The sequence below is a fragment of the Bacillus rossius genome (genome assembly GCF_032445375.1).
Source record: "Bacillus rossius redtenbacheri isolate Brsri chromosome 9 unlocalized genomic scaffold, Brsri_v3 Brsri_v3_scf9_2, whole genome shotgun sequence".
Taxonomy (NCBI): domain Eukaryota; kingdom Metazoa; phylum Arthropoda; class Insecta; order Phasmatodea; family Bacillidae; genus Bacillus; species Bacillus rossius.
This window is the reverse complement of record NW_026962013.1, coordinates 23,686,326-23,702,296: the sequence shown is the minus strand read 5'-3', so window position 1 is coordinate 23,702,296 and position 15,971 is coordinate 23,686,326. Positions and strand designations below refer to the sequence as shown.

General features: G+C 35.3%; 1 protein-coding gene across 9 annotated transcripts in view; it reads left to right on the top strand.

Annotated features, from left to right (window-relative positions):
- LOC134543136 (zinc finger protein 569-like) overlaps positions 1-15,971 on the top strand; it is a 58,709-nt gene that overhangs the window by 20,564 nt on the left and 22,174 nt on the right. For 7 of the 9 annotated variants that reach the window (XM_063387985.1, XM_063387982.1, XM_063387977.1 and 4 more), the window contains 2 exons: positions 2,629-2,815; positions 5,458-5,563. In XM_063387985.1, coding sequence (XP_063244055.1) covers positions 2,629-2,815; positions 5,458-5,563 — 293 coding nt within the window. Of the gene's footprint in view, positions 1-2,628; positions 2,816-5,457; positions 5,564-11,760; positions 15,165-15,191; positions 15,444-15,971 lie in introns of those variants that run through there. The other 2 variants (XM_063387983.1, XM_063387984.1) reach the window with 2 other exon arrangements.

Below are 15,971 nucleotides of genomic sequence, written 5' to 3'. Positions count from 1 at the left end.
CCATCATGCAAACATAATCAAACTAAATTAATTTTTGGCATAATATATTCAACACATTTTCTTACCTATTTATTACCAAAATAAAGTTCTCAAGTGATGATGTAGAATGTTCTTTAGCTCCACCAGAATACCAACCCAATGGATCTCTTAGCTAAGGGATCTGTTAAATGTGCATCGTAGTGGACATGACCATCTTGCATTGCTTCAAAATTCTCATAAGAGAAGCTGATGTATCCCTATTTGCACCCATTAAAATAGAGATTTCTAGAGATGTGACACTCGTACCCACTGGTGTGCCCCCTACATTCTTTAGCTACAGAATCATTTCTTTTAAATATTACTTCTTATTTTTGGCAAAGATTTGTTTAAAAAAATCATAAGTCTAAATGATAACTTAACTAGAGACAAATAGAAACTTAAATAAAATTATTGAAAGGTGAACCGAGGGGTAGTTAATGCTCATTATAAGTATTTTTAATATTTTTAGATAACAAAAATAATTTAATTTGACCAATAACATTTATGCTACATTATTTTCTTTAGTGGGTTATTATTTGGTTTTGCTGAATATTTGTAAAAATCATGACTCAAAATGGCTACATGCACATTAGTACGACCAACTTTTAACAGGCTGTGCTAGAGTAAAAGTATTTGTATAATATCCATCCCCTAAGGAACAAACTATCATTAAATTTTAACCAAAAGATGGCTTCATAAACCTCTAAAGGCCACAAAAGTGCATGTAAGGACACTAACAACTCGGCCTTTCAAGAAAGGCTGGATCAGTGATTCTGTAAGGAGCCTTGCAACTGTTCAAAATGACAACAAGAATGGCTGACATCCTTTAAGCCGCACTTTTTAATAATCCTTTAGGCTTAAAAAGTCCTTAAATTCAGAAATATAAATTGTTTCAAATCATGAGAATACTTAGTTAGGTTCAGTCAGCTACATTAAAAAATACTGTGAAATCCTGTTGCAGACCTGCCAACTCTCACGATTTTGGTGTGAGGCTCACGATTTTAAGGTCCATCTCACGCCCTCACGCCAAAATAGTGTTTCCTCACGATTTTTCGGGGCCCCAAGATTTTGTTTGTAAAAGTTACAAAACAAGTTTTACGAAAGCTTACAGTAACAAGTTTCCATCAATACTCGTCATGTAAAGGAAGAAATTTTGCGTTTTGTAGTGTGTGCCGTGCTGATTTTTCTATCTCGCATAGTGGAAGAGGAGACATTGTGAAACATGTCGCTACAAAAAAACACAACAAACACAACAAACACGTGAAGTGTATTGCTACCAATAAAAAAATTAATTTTGCTGTGAACAGTGATAGTGTTACACGAGCAGAATGTTATTTTACATCTTTTTTAGTTGCAGCCCTGCATGATCACTACATGACAGCGCTAAATTATGTTCAACTAAATTAAATCTGCAACCTATAATTTGTTGAAATAAATTTTGAAGCACAGACCATGTAACATATGTACAGGTATGTCACTTAAATTTAAAGATTCTCATTTGTTGTTTTTTATATCTAACCTGTATTTATGGGCCTGAACATTTTCATCGAGGACCTCATGATTTTTTTAATTTGAATGTTGGCAGGTCTGCTGTTGGATAGGGTGTGGAGGTGGGTACGTGAACTGTTTTGCCCTTGTAGTCTCCTGGAGAGTGAAAAAAAAGCTAGCTGGCTCACATGTTCAGGCCCGCGAGCACGCCCCTATTCTGGATGACATATCAACACTGACCGTCTCCCTGTTTATACAGAAAAGCTATCTATGTCGGAAAGATACTCGCAGATCAGTAGTCCATGTCTTTTGATTGATGTTGGATTGCACTGATAATTCTACTACATGTAGATGCCAACAATTAGCATTAGAAATTTTGATGGAATTACTTGGCCTAAAAGCTCCAGTCCAGAAGCAGTAGCCAATGCGCAGATGTGTTTGACAAAAACGAGCTTCCAGAATCGGCCGGTTCCAAAAGTAGTGGCTTGTCATGTGCTACGCTGCGTTAAGTTTCGTAATTACGGAGGGGAGATTTGGTACCCATGCAAAAACATTAGGGCACGCGTTGAGTTCCAAAAGAAATGAAATGTTAATTATAAGATTTTGAAATATTTATACGGCAAAATGTTGTGGGGCTCCACGAGATAGCATTCGTCCCCGACAGTGGCTCGACCTGGACTGAAGCTGGTCCCCAGATACGCCACTTCCATGCGCGCAGCTGGAAGTGATATCACACATTATGACTACATTAAAAAAAATCACAAGTCTGTCTCAGCATTACCTGAAAAAGGAGACATTATACCCTCGGCACATGCTACGCTACCCATTTTTTTTAAATGTACTGTTTCTAAATGATGAATTACACACTGACAGCTGCGGTAATGCCGGCACGCGCACTACAATAGCGGGGCACACAGCAGGCAGGATTTATATGTGTAGCCTAGGGAATCCAAACTTTACTTTTGTAATGATTACATACATCTAAGTTGACATTAAATTAATGGAAAATGTCTTATAAAGTTAAAATACGTGCAGGAATCTAAGTTTTAACCATATCTGTGGGTTCAACCAAATAAAAAAATGACAAGTAATTATTAACAGATGTGATGTTACTCTTTGCAGGTTTCCTAGAGATAAAATACTGAGGAGAGCTTGGGCTGATGCTACACATGGACCACAATGGAATCCTGACCAACAATCTGTTCTGTGCTCAAACCACTTTGAGGAGAAATATTTTGATCGTACTGGTCAAACTGAAAGGCTCCGTGAAGGAGCAATGCCTACCATTTTTACACGAAATCCAGAAAAGGTATAAAAATTATTTACAAAAGTCCATAAATATTGTAGCTTTTTTTTCTTTCATATTTGAATTAATATAATAATATTGTTTTCATAATATGTATGAGATATTTGAAATGGGTGGGGGGGGGGAATAGAACAGCAAGATACCATGTAGGTTTCAATTTTTTAAATATTTTTTTGCCACTATTGAGCTGCACAAACAGTTAAGATTGAAATGGCCCTACTTGTGATGCCACTCACTGTATGTTTACTCTTACTCAGTATGGCTATAGCAAAATTTTAACATCCCTTCCTTTAAAATATGTGAATATAAAAATCAAGAAAACTTCTCTTTAATATATAAATAATATTTTAGAAAATATTTAGAATTATTGATAACTGGATTGTTCCTGCGAGAGCTGTTCTGGTCGACTCAATCAACAACTCCTTAAAAAAATATTGTATAACATGTATTAAAGATACTTAACCAAGATAATGATTACTCCAATATCACAAAGAAAAACCAAATGACATAGTATACTATCTAGCGTGGCCAGTATGATGAGCACACTACATAAAAGTTCTGTCAGATGAAAATTAGGTGAGTTTAGAATCCAAATTGCAATAAAATTTGAATATTTTCAAAAAATTTTAGGGTTTTCAAATAGTCTGCCGAACTAGTTCAAATTCGGTGCAGCAGTCAAAACTAAATCGGGACTTCTTATGTTTGTGTTCCGTCAGTTACGTCAACTAAGTTTTTAACTTTACATTCATTTGGTGCTTAGCCAGTTCACCAGCAATTATCAGTGTGTATTAGTTAGTTAAAACAGCAAAGCATCTTTAGTATGTGCATTGTTAGTGGCCTAACTGAAATGCAATCGGGCCTACCTTAGCTACTGCAGGATATATTTATATAGATTAACGTTGCCAACTCGTGGAATTTCCTGCATTCAATTGCACAGTTAAATTTCACTTATTTCGCAATATTTTATTGTATTTTGGCATCACAAAACACTTTTCACATGTTATTTGTTCAAAATGAAACCTTCCCTGATATGGGAGATGCTGATTGTGTCAACGGATCAAAAACGAAACCTTTTTGACGTTCCAAATTCCCAGCATGCATCGGGCTGCGGCGCTCCAAATATTTGAACAAATATTTGAAACGCCGTCTGCCTAGATGGTGACCAATCATATGCTGCAATTCAAAATTTCAAACAATACCGTTGCCTGTTCGTAGTTTTACATAACACGAGGTTATATAAATGTGAAAATGGCTTTTAAATATTTAAAAACAGATTTAGTAATGTTTTCAAGACAAAATTAGCATTTCAAAAAAAAATATTTTTCACGAAGTAACAAAGCAACTTTGGGCTCCAAAATGGCCTCTCGGCGACAGGGACTGTACAGTAAATAAAGTTTTATTTTTATGCAAAGGTGTACATGTATATTACAGTTATGTACCCTTACATCACAATAATATTTTTATTGTTTACATTGAAGATTTTCTTTCATTTAAGCAGAGATCACACATTAAGAGTTTTACAAAAGTTTAACATAGTGTCTATTGATTATATTATTACACTTGTAGTCATTTCCAAAAATTATTTCAATATTAAAACACCAATGCCTTGACAACTTAACTATTTGTAGAGCTAGTTAGTATTAACTTTTAGAGCATTCCAGTAAATTATATACTGAATATTTAAAATCAAATAATATACATTTTTTATGGCAAAAAAATGAAACCAAGATTTTTTTTGATCTTATCTCTACCCCTTGATATTATCTAAACTTATCAAAATTTTTAGGGGATCAACCAAAATGTGTTTTCAGCAGCAGTATGAGTCACAAGCAGTATATAATGTGGGTGTCTGTATGCTTATGTGTGTGCCTGCATGTGTGTGTGTGTCTGTACGTATGTATGTGCACGTGGAAGGGGGGGGGGGGGGTAGTTGTCTGTGGGTAGTGATTTTGTTAAGTTGGAGAACTCAAAGCTGCGACAACATGAAATCACAATCTTTGTCTTGGAGAGCTATAAGGATTGAAGCTGGGAAGACACAACTGAGGTAGCACATGCCATTGGGGTGTTGCATAGTTTGATTTACAGACTATGGACTAGTTGCCAAACAACAGGAAGTGTTTGAGGAAGGTAAGGTCAAGGTCATCCACAAGCAACAACCATGAGGGAGGACTGATATCTCTTTAATTGACAGCCCGTCAGAACAGGGATCCGGATACAAATCTACTGCAACAGGACCCAGTGTGTCATCTCAAACAGTATGTAATTGTCTTCATGCAGGTGGCCTCCATGCGTGTAGCCACATGGTGTGTGTTCCATTAAAAAGAGAGCTCCGTACAGCTCATACAAACTGGGGGAGAAACATCACGGATTGGGGCACGTTGAATGGAGATTCGTTGAGATCTCTTGAGTCGTGTTCCATTTGGAACCTGATAATCAACATGTTATCATCTGGAGGGAATGTAAAACGCTAAACAACCCATTTGTCTTTCCATGTTAACGTTACAAAAGTTTCAGAAGAGAGATTTTATGTCCCCTCAAAAAGTAGATTCCTTACTGACTGCCATGCATAATAGGCTGCTAGCAGTATATAATACTTGTTATAATGAAAACATGTAAGACCCCATTGCTTATTATTGTCATTACAGGTAAAGTCCAAAAAAAATGTTTCCAAAACCAGGGTTAATGGGAAGAACTACCATGCAGCAACAGTTGCACAACAAACTGCAAGGAGGACCATGAGTATGTACAATGGTGAGTTGCTTAAAAAAATAAAATTAATGAATAAAATTATTAGTTAGATATTTTTCTCATTTCTGATCCCATCAGAGAAGTAGTACAGTTTCTGGTACCACTCACCAGCAAATGTTTTGTAGGATCAATTTGTTAAAAAAATAAATAGCATGTTAAAGGTATTAATTTCTGTTGATTATATAATATTTCTACAAATATATCATGGGGGCATAGTGGTTGAATAGTTGCATCACTAATCCCACTATGGTATCCCGAATTTGATTGGCGGCAGGGTTGCAACTCGGATTTTAGGTAAGTGGGAAATGTGGCAGAATGTGTGTCAGTGGCTTTTCTCATGTTATTTCATTCCCCCTTCCCATTTTATCCCATCAATACTTTTCAACGACACATCATATTATCAACCAATGTCAAAGGGGCATAAAATGTCAATTATTCATAGTCAAGCTCTTATGGTTTTAAATTTTGATCATTTTCTTTGTCAAAGATTTCATTGATATTTTATTTTTATTAATGTTGTACTTAATTTCACTAGTGTCGTGACAACATATTTTATCTATCAAATCAAGAAACTTCGTTAGTCCTTTTTCATCGTATTATCTCCTCTTAATTTATTCATTAGGTATTTCTGATTTTTTTTTTTATAAAATCTTACAAAAAATCGATGTTACGGTGTGTTTAATATAGTTTAAAAAATTAGAGGAATTATCTGTCGTGTCTTTTTGGTTTTTTGTTTTTAGAAACTATTCGTGTGTGTGTTTAGGTTTGTGGTTTTATATTTTGATTTTGAAACGTGTGTAAATGAAAATCTAAAGGCGTCAGCCAAGGTCAATAGATACCAGGTCATCTCATCCCGCTATTTTACTGTTATTGGTCAATCGCGTCTGACGTACATGCTAGACCATATTGCCGCGGGAATTCAAATTAATCACGTGTCTAAATGGCACTTTCTTAAATTTTCCGATTCACATAGACTGATGTAATTTATGTATAGGTTAAATGTATCACGTGTTTCCGCTAGTAATATATTTAATCTTTGTTATGTTGTCAGTTATTTAATTGTAAATTAGACTCAAATGTGTATTTTAAAATCTAAACTGGTGTTGTTGGTAAACATTGTGATGCGTGCTGTTCTTGCAATATTCACAACATTGTGTTATTTAATGCTAATTTGTTTATGCTTGTTACCATTGATAAGTAATTATATTCAATATTACATTTAGCTTCCTTGCTAGATGTTTAAGTGTCAACATGTTATGTTCATTTGCATTAGTAAACAAACTTTGTAAGTGTATTAAGAGTATCATACAATATAACAAGTTTTATGGTAATGACTATCCTCCAAAAAATATTTTAAGAATATTTAATGGCCCTTTAACTACCAAATTTCATATTTGTGTGCAGTAATATGATTTTGTCTAATCCATTGCATTCTAACCTGTGGATCTTCCACATGTGATCCCTCTGCCCTTTAACTCTCAGCTTTCCAAAATCCCCTCCCTTTAATTACCTTAAACTATTTCACCATTCTTTCTTTCTCCTCCTTTACAGTGTGTCCCACACAAGCTCCATCATCATCACTGATGGTCTATGCATCTTCCTTCTTCCGTCATCGTTTCTCCTACGATATTTGTCACTTATCTCACTACCTTGCATTGTACCTTTATAACTCTGCCGTCGTCCGGGGTCTCGGGCTCGAGTCCCGGTGTGGCTCCTAGTGGGAAAAGGCAGTTCTTGATCTGTGTTGTCCGGGTGGGCGCCAGACTAGCTCGTTTCTAGTCATGAATTTGGGGTCGTGGATGTATGTGCCCCTGCGTGGCCCACTAGGGCCGGCGGCGGTGTTGCGTGAGATGATTTTAAATAAGAGACGTGGAGTTGAGGTGGCGGTGTCGTACCTTTTATTCAGAGGAGCGAGTCGTACACAATACAACACTCTACAGAGGTCCCCGGGGGGGTTTTACTTGTTATTCCGTGGCGCCGTATTGTTTGTGTTCCGCGTTACGTGGCCTCGGATGCTGTTATGTCTCAGACGTCTCACTGGGTACGCAGGTAACGTAATTTCGTAACACAAAGGCGGGACACAAAATACACTGAATTAAGGGGCGCGTGCAGGTTACGTGGCACTCGTTACTCGGGTAACGTAAGTTAGCAATACACAATACGGGATACAAAATTACACTGAATTAAGGGGGTGCGCACAAGTTCCGTGGCACTCGTTACTCGGGTAACGTAAGTTAGCAATACAAAACACGGGATACAAAAATACACTGAATGAAGGGGGTGCGCGATTGGAGACGGCCAATCCCGTATGCAAATGTCTCGGCGCGGGTGTTGTGCCCACTGTGGTGAAACACGCACCGCAATTAAGTTTGTCCAAGTTCCCTTGCGGGTTTGTGGTCAGCGCCGTGCGCGTGACCTTAAATAAAGTTCTGTACGTTGCGGGAGACGGCCCGTGCCGTATGCTGAAGAGCAGCCCCGCTGATCAAGTGTGGTGCGGGGTGTCCTTAAGTTGATGCGGCCGGATTAGGTCCTGGACCGAAAAAAGGGACCGGGTACTCACGGAGAGGTTAAGTAATAAAAGGGGTTTGGTTAATTAGTGACTATATTTACCGGACGTTACTTTCAATGTAGACAAAGGATGTTGCCTCTCCGTGGGACGTAGGTCCGCCCCGGTCCATGAGCTGCGCTGAACTGCCGAACTGGCATGGCGTCCGAGGGAGGCTCGGCCTCTCTCGCGCCAGGCGTGACCTCATTACGCTAGACTCCAAACGGGTGTCTCTGGAAGAGATTTTATTGTCGCTAAAATCCTCATTTAATGTTTCAGGAGGAATGGGTACGGTTCTTCTCTTGTCTACTCAGGTTTCCGCGGCTTTGTCTTTAATTGCTGTTCGGGTCGCCTGACTCGGGTGGGCCATGGCCAGGGGTGTGTTCCGTTAGCGGGAGCGTATACTGGCGGGTGCAGGTCGGGCTCTGGGGTGGTCGTCGGCCAGACAACGTCAACTCTTAAATGTCCATCGCTAGGTACGAGTTCCAAATTCCTGTGGTGTATTCCATATCTGGTTATCACCAGCATGGAAGATGCCTTTTCATTGACTTTTATATCTCTCCTTTAGTGTCATAGCAGTTAACCCCAGACCCCTACTCCCTTCTTCACCGTCCGCTTTTTTTTTTCTTTCCAGTCTAGGTCTCTCTGTAGTGTTAATCCCAGATACTTGTAATCATCTATTGCTTACAGAATCTCCTGCAATATATTCCAGTAATATACTTGCTTGTCTATGTTTCTATTTCTTGTGATTCTAACCATCTATTTTTTGTTTACATTTATCCCCATTCCATTATTCCTTGACCAACACTCTAATTTCATCTTATAGATGTGCCACTCCTCCCAAGGTTTTGTATATCACAGTCACCTACGAACAATCTTAATCTACTCATCATGCTTTCCCAGACATCTTTCATTATGAACAGCAAGGGCCCCATGGCACTCCCCTGTGGTACATACTCCATGTCACCACTCCCTCTTCCTACCATTAATTTCATATTAAGTGAGCTAGTAATTTTGCATAGAAAATTTTCTTACAGACCTGTCATTTATAATTATTAATTTAAGTAAAAAATTTAAACTGCACTCTAAAGCTGTCTGGCCTACCATTAACCATGTCCCTTTCCATCAGCTGTAATTCTTAAGAATGGTAACTCCTGAGTAACATGGTAAATGATCACTATGTGAAAGGTTTGCTAGGTTAACTAGGATCTGTAATTCTGAAAAATGGTAGCTCTAAGTGAAAGATTTATTAGTGTAAAATAATACCACAATTATTTTTTTAAAGTAATTAATTCTTTAATTTAATCTTTCATTTTAATCCTTACCCAACTTATTTACCAAAAACTAATAGTCTCCAAAATTACCACATATACTATTATATTTTGATATAAAATCTCAAATTAAAATTACAAAACAAACTCCCAGATAATTTACCATGATAAAAATATTTTGGTATTTTGGCATTCTTGGCAGGTACATGTTTCCAAGCTGGTATTCCACTACGGCCACTACTTACGCACCATAGTGCAGGCAGTAAGGCATACTCAGTTTCTGATTTACCTGAACACTTCTTATGGAAGAAAACATGCCTAAAACACTGCAACACTTTATTCCTACCTTGTGATACTTTCCAACAAGTGGTCCGCAAATATGTAATGTGGCTTAAAACACAAATATCACAGACCATTGTTCAAAGTCTTTATTACATGATACATCGCTGGGTAATTTTATTTCATCTCTTAACATTGGAACGTAAAATTGTACTAAGCCGGTAATGAGAAACAGTATCACATAAACATCATTTGCAGTTTAGACAAACATAATTTTTTTTTGAACGAGAGTAACTAGAATAAAAAAATATATATTTTTTTAATTTGCCAGAAAATTAAACTACTGGTAGCAGATGGAGCATGAGAATAGTTTTTTTTATTTTGTAATCAGATGTTCACAGTAGTAATCATATTTTGAACTGTTAGTTACAAAAAATTTCACCACAAAATGCCAAACTTCTGCTGTAAGAGGTAGAAAAAGAGGCAGGTTTTTTAAATGTGTAGACAGTGACATTCCTCTAGTTTCAAAGGTTAAATGTGCAAAACTTTATTTGTGTAGAATAAAATTGTACATTTGTGTGTGTGTGTGTGTATGTGTATATATATATATATATATATATATATATATATATATATATATAAAACCAGCATGCAAACAAACATATAACTTACACTTAATTTGTGTGAATATAAATGTTTATTTACATGTTCGTAATTAATCTCCTTGATTGTGTTTGTAAGATTATTTTTTTGTTACTAGTAAAAAATATATAAATGTTGTAAGACCACCTAGTGAAAAATGACCAAGCTATAATAGTAATTACAACAATTAGGTGAACAAATAACCATCAATAATATAATCCTCTATAACTCTGGTGTGTTAAAATGTAGTAAAAATTTATGTACCTACTTATAATAATTCTTAAGTGACAGGATTTAAACCTGGAAACTTGTAATCCATAACTACGTACAAACCACTGAGCCAAATAAACATAATAATTTACTGTGAAAAATATTTCATTGTAGGTAAGTGTTTATATCCTAGGAGTGTAACATCTTTTAAAACTTGCAATATTTATTTTTGTGACTATTAAATTTATTACTAAATGTACTCGTGATTATATTGATGATTTGCATTTCGAAGTCACCATTAATTTATCAGATATTCATTATTTTTCATGCACATAACACATTTCTCCATATCTTAAAATGTTTTCATTTTATTAGATGCAGTCTGTATACTCTCATCATAATTCTTTACTGCTAGGAACAGTAACAAGGTAATTTTTCTCAAATAATTCATCAGAAATATTTCAACACTCCAAATCTGATCCCAGAACATAATTCATTACATCAAAATTCATTATTTAACTATATATATAGGTAATTCATAATAATCTACATTTACTTATGCCTATTATAAATTGTGGTGAGTAAGAAGCTATAAAACAAATACAATTAGTCACTATGTTCTGTCATACAAACTACATCAATTGACATGATTTTTTTCTCTAAATATTTCATCAACATAAATAGGCACTTCAAGTATGTTTTATAATGAACACATATTTGAAAGATAAATAAAAAGCTGACAAAAAATACACAAAACTTTATTTTTTACTACAGGCATTATCTCAATACTATTTTGCTTTAATTGCTTTTTCCAATGCAAATGTGTAGGAATTGTTTTCCCAACTTGTAGCTGATCATTCATTACATTCATTTACATAAAAAGTAATTTAATATTTTTTCTGTAATTTTACATATTTGCGAAGTTTCAAATGGTTTAGCGTTAAGTCTCCTTAATGAAATATGTACATAAATAAATTTTGTTACCAAGATATTTATGTAAATGATATAACATTATTTACATTTTGGTTAATACCACCTCTATTAAATGTTAAATTTATTTATTATATGTTGCCATTAGTTTTTTTTTTTATAAAAGTCATTTTGCACAAAATCCTGGATAAAAAGAATTAGTGTGGCAGCTAGCCATGAAAATTAATACCATATTTTCTTTATCTCTAAAAATTTATATGGCATATGCATGTATGTATGTATGTATGTGTGTGTATGTATGTATATATATATATATATATATATACACATACACACACACACATACATAACTATATATTTGTACGAATAAAATATAAACTGCAAGGCTTTCAATGTCATCACACTTTAATGTGATTGTTAAATGGACAAAGTCACAAGACCCACTTGGCTGACCCAGCCACAGGCTGGAAACAGTGGATGATGATGATGATGATGATGATGATGATGATGATAAGGCTTAGTATAAATTTTGGTGTGGTAGACAAATACATGTTATAAATTGAGGTAAAACTAAGCATGACTCCCTAAATACTTCATTTGGAGCTAACAAGACATATTTTACATCACTAGATTATTACTTGTTACCATGGGCACTCATACCTGGGGCAAAGCACCCCCCCCCCCCCCCTTGGCAGAGAAAGACAAAAATGTAGTTAGTAAGTTAGTTTGTAAGTCGTCCAACACTGAAATATTTTCACGTAGATTTAAAATATATGTAGGTACCTACTACTTACAAATCACCATTTGTCTTCCAAAATATTTAAAACACCATATACCTCCAGATCTCACTTCCCCCCCCCCCCCCCTTCAAAATATCACATGGGTGCACTTGCTTGTTACATAAGTATACAAACACATTTGTAACTTTTTCATGCATCTGAATTACTTAGTTTGGGTAAATCTGTATTGTACGGATTAGCGCCAAAAAAAATCGTAAAAATATGAAATAACTTTCATTGTATGCTATCTTACGTCCTCTTTTCAGAACCGCCTGCGGAGATTAAAAATTCCAATTACTTTTGGAGATATCGAATTTTTTAATATTCATTTTTTGGCGATTTTTTTAAAAAATTTTTTAAAAAATCCGAAAATACCTTTATTCTGTGCTCTTTAACTTCCTCTTTTCATTAAACCCGGCGGAGATCAGAAATTCCAAATACTTTAGGAGATATGGAATTTTTTAATTTTCGTGATGTGCACTGATGCGGAGTTCAGCGGGAAGCCTACGATTCACACATCCTTCTGGACATACCCGAATACTCACGTTGGCAAGACTTCTTTTCTTAAAATTAGCAAGAAGTAATTAAAAATACTTTAAAACACTGTGGATGGTTGGTTATATTAGGTAAGTATAGCTACATTAAAATAACTGTAAAATCATTTTATGGTTGCTTAGCAAATAACTTTTTAATATGTAGCTATCCAGCGCTAGGAAACCGTTAACATGATTTCACAGTATTTTTAATGTAGCTATCCTAACCAAATCAACCATCCACAATGTTTTCAAGTATTTATAATATAGCTAACAATACCTAATTGACCATTAGTTTTCATGAGTTGCATATTTATTTACAATAAACAAAAAAAAAAAACGAAGATGCACGATCGGGCGTTCGCCTCTCGTCTGTTGAAAGAAGGCTTGCCAACGTGAGTATTCGGGTATGTCCAGAAGGATGAGTGAATCGTAGGCTTCCCGCGTTCCCATTGTTGCTTGTTTACAAGTATGATATTTTTTTTTTTCGCGACGTAGTTGAACGACTACATCACGTAAAAAGAAAATTACGTGAGTTCCTACTGTTCATCCTTTTTCCCGGTTTGTTAGGTCAGGTCAGCTACATTATAAATACTTTAAAACTAAACAACCATTAAAATTAATTTTTATTATTTTTAATGTCCGTTCAGTTTCAAAGTATTTATACTGTAGCTGACCTGACCTAATCTACCTTTGTCCCGTTTAGTTAGGTCAGGTCAGTTACATTATAAATACTTAAAACTATACAAGTAAAATTAATTGATATTATTTTTAATTTCCGTTTATTTTGAAGTATTTATCATGTAACTAACCTTACCTAATGGAAAATTTCTGTTATTTATGCATTCACGCACACACGGCAAAATATAAAATGGCGCCTGTTGAATGATTACATAGGGCTTGTATTGCAAAATAAGAACGGCGATATCTCCAAAAGTAATTGGAATTTTTAATCTCCGCAGGCGGTTTTGAAAAGAGGACATAAAAGAGCATATAATGAAAGTTATTTCATATTTGTACGATTTTTTTTGGCGCTAATCCGTACAATACAGATTTACCTTAGTTTGATATGCTACATATTTTATATTCATGTTGAAAACAACTGCGGTTAGGTTCAGGTTTTTTATTTTGTTAAACTGCATTAAATCACTGTGGCCCAATTATGACCACAAAATATATTAAAAATTATAAAATGCACAAATATGTAAATATAACAAGAACATAGACAATTACTTGTGAATGTAACAAGGGACAACTCTTTGCAATATGTCCAGAGTTATTTATTTGGTTTCAATTTAGTGAAAAACTAGAGAAAGAAAACAATACAATGAAAGAATGAGTGATCTGACAAGCTATGGAATGTTTGCTATTTAAAGATAAACAAAGCAATGACAAATTCATTAAACCAGAAAATGAAGTTCATTAGGTGTGGTTCACATCAAACATGCTTTTATTCAATGAACGATGAGAAATATCAGGAGCCTTATTGTTTTCCTACAAACATAATACATCCAATAACATTTAGTCCTGTCCAACAGTTTTAGAAGTTCTATCTTGCGAAGTCATAAGTTTTTGTTAAACAGTTCTGTAGCAAACACACATTCTGAAATTATCCATGACTGCAATTTACAAGTAAATTATTTCATATGAAATACAAAAGATTACTATCACTCCAAACACACCCCACAATTTTTTTTGCTAAATCTAAATTAAATGACACTTCCTTCAAAAAATCTACAAGCCTACTATTTATGTTACAATTTTTTTCCTTTTCTTGCACACTTTATTGCTGCTTCTTCCAACACGTTTTTTACTTAGCTGTCGATTGAAATCATTCAATCTTAAAAAAGTCCATATTCTTACAAATGAAGCAACCAATTTCTTCTCAACAGCAGGCATTTTTACATTACTAAACCACAGCACGAAAACAAAATCAAAACAAGCACGCAATTTTACAGTTTTGTTTACTTTGAAGGTCTAGCGGATACGTCATATCACGGAAACACCCGAACGACCAAACTCGTTTTTCTTCTGTTGAGACGACCTGGTATCTAATGACCTTGGGCGTCAGCATCGTATCCGTTTTAGAAGTACTATCGATATATCAGTATCGAGAAGTGTTCGATTTATTAATTATAAACAGTCGAAGAGTGTAATCATATATTCCAAATTATTTAATGAGAATGTTATGTGTTGAAATGGATTGCAATTCGTGTGTGATAAAGTTTTGTTAATAATTATGTGCTTTTTAATGTTTCAAACTTTACCAAACATTATAGTTGGTTTCTCTGATTTCGGTACATTTACCCACCATTTTTTTTCTTAGGCGTCGCAGCCATGTCTAAGTTATTAATTGTGTTATTTTCTAAAGTGAAGCTTTCCTTGTTCATTAAAGTGTATTTCCGTTGATCTCGTGTAAGTACGTGGTAGTTTTACAGTGGTAATTTATTGTGGTAGTTTAAGAAATGTGTGTGTAATTTTGTTCCTTAAGAAAGTGTTTTGGTTATGTTGACCTTTTGAAATGAGCCTGATATTTTGGGTGGGGGTATGTTTGTAATCGTAAGTATGTGACCTGATAGTATTTTATCATATATTGTTGTAGGACAACGTAGGGAAGTTGTTAGAAAAGTTTGCTGCGCTTTCTAGCTGTAGCGCCTAATCCTGCGGCGTTAACGCATTTTGGCTATTTAAAATGTACGTATTTTCCAAAGTTTTCTGCGGTTTTGTTTATTTATTATGGCTGGAAAAGTTTGTGCAATGTTTGGTTGCAACAGTTACGGTGTTGCTAACTGCTCGGAGTCGTTTTTGAAGTTAAACTCGGTTCGTCAGTGCCGAAGTCGTCTGCATGTGGCGGCTAAAGTGTCCACAACAGTCCGAACATGTGGGCGGTCCGTGTCCTCATCCTAATGTGAAGAACGTCACATCGTCGCACGAAAAACTGCTCTGTCTACAATTGTGATGTCCTGTGTCCGAAACTTCCACGAATTCTAAAGTAGTCAATAAAGCCCAGTAAATGTTATTGGATTTTTTTTGTATGTTGTTCTCGTGCATGCTTTTCAAACGGGAACCGGAAACTCAAATATCGTGAGTGTTTTGTTGTTCTATGCTACCAAAGGACACACATTAGGAGGACCAAAAGTTCAAGTTGACCAAAGTATTTGGATCAGGGAGATTCGGACTATCGCACACACCACGCTTGACATCAGAGGGTCACGTGGCCCA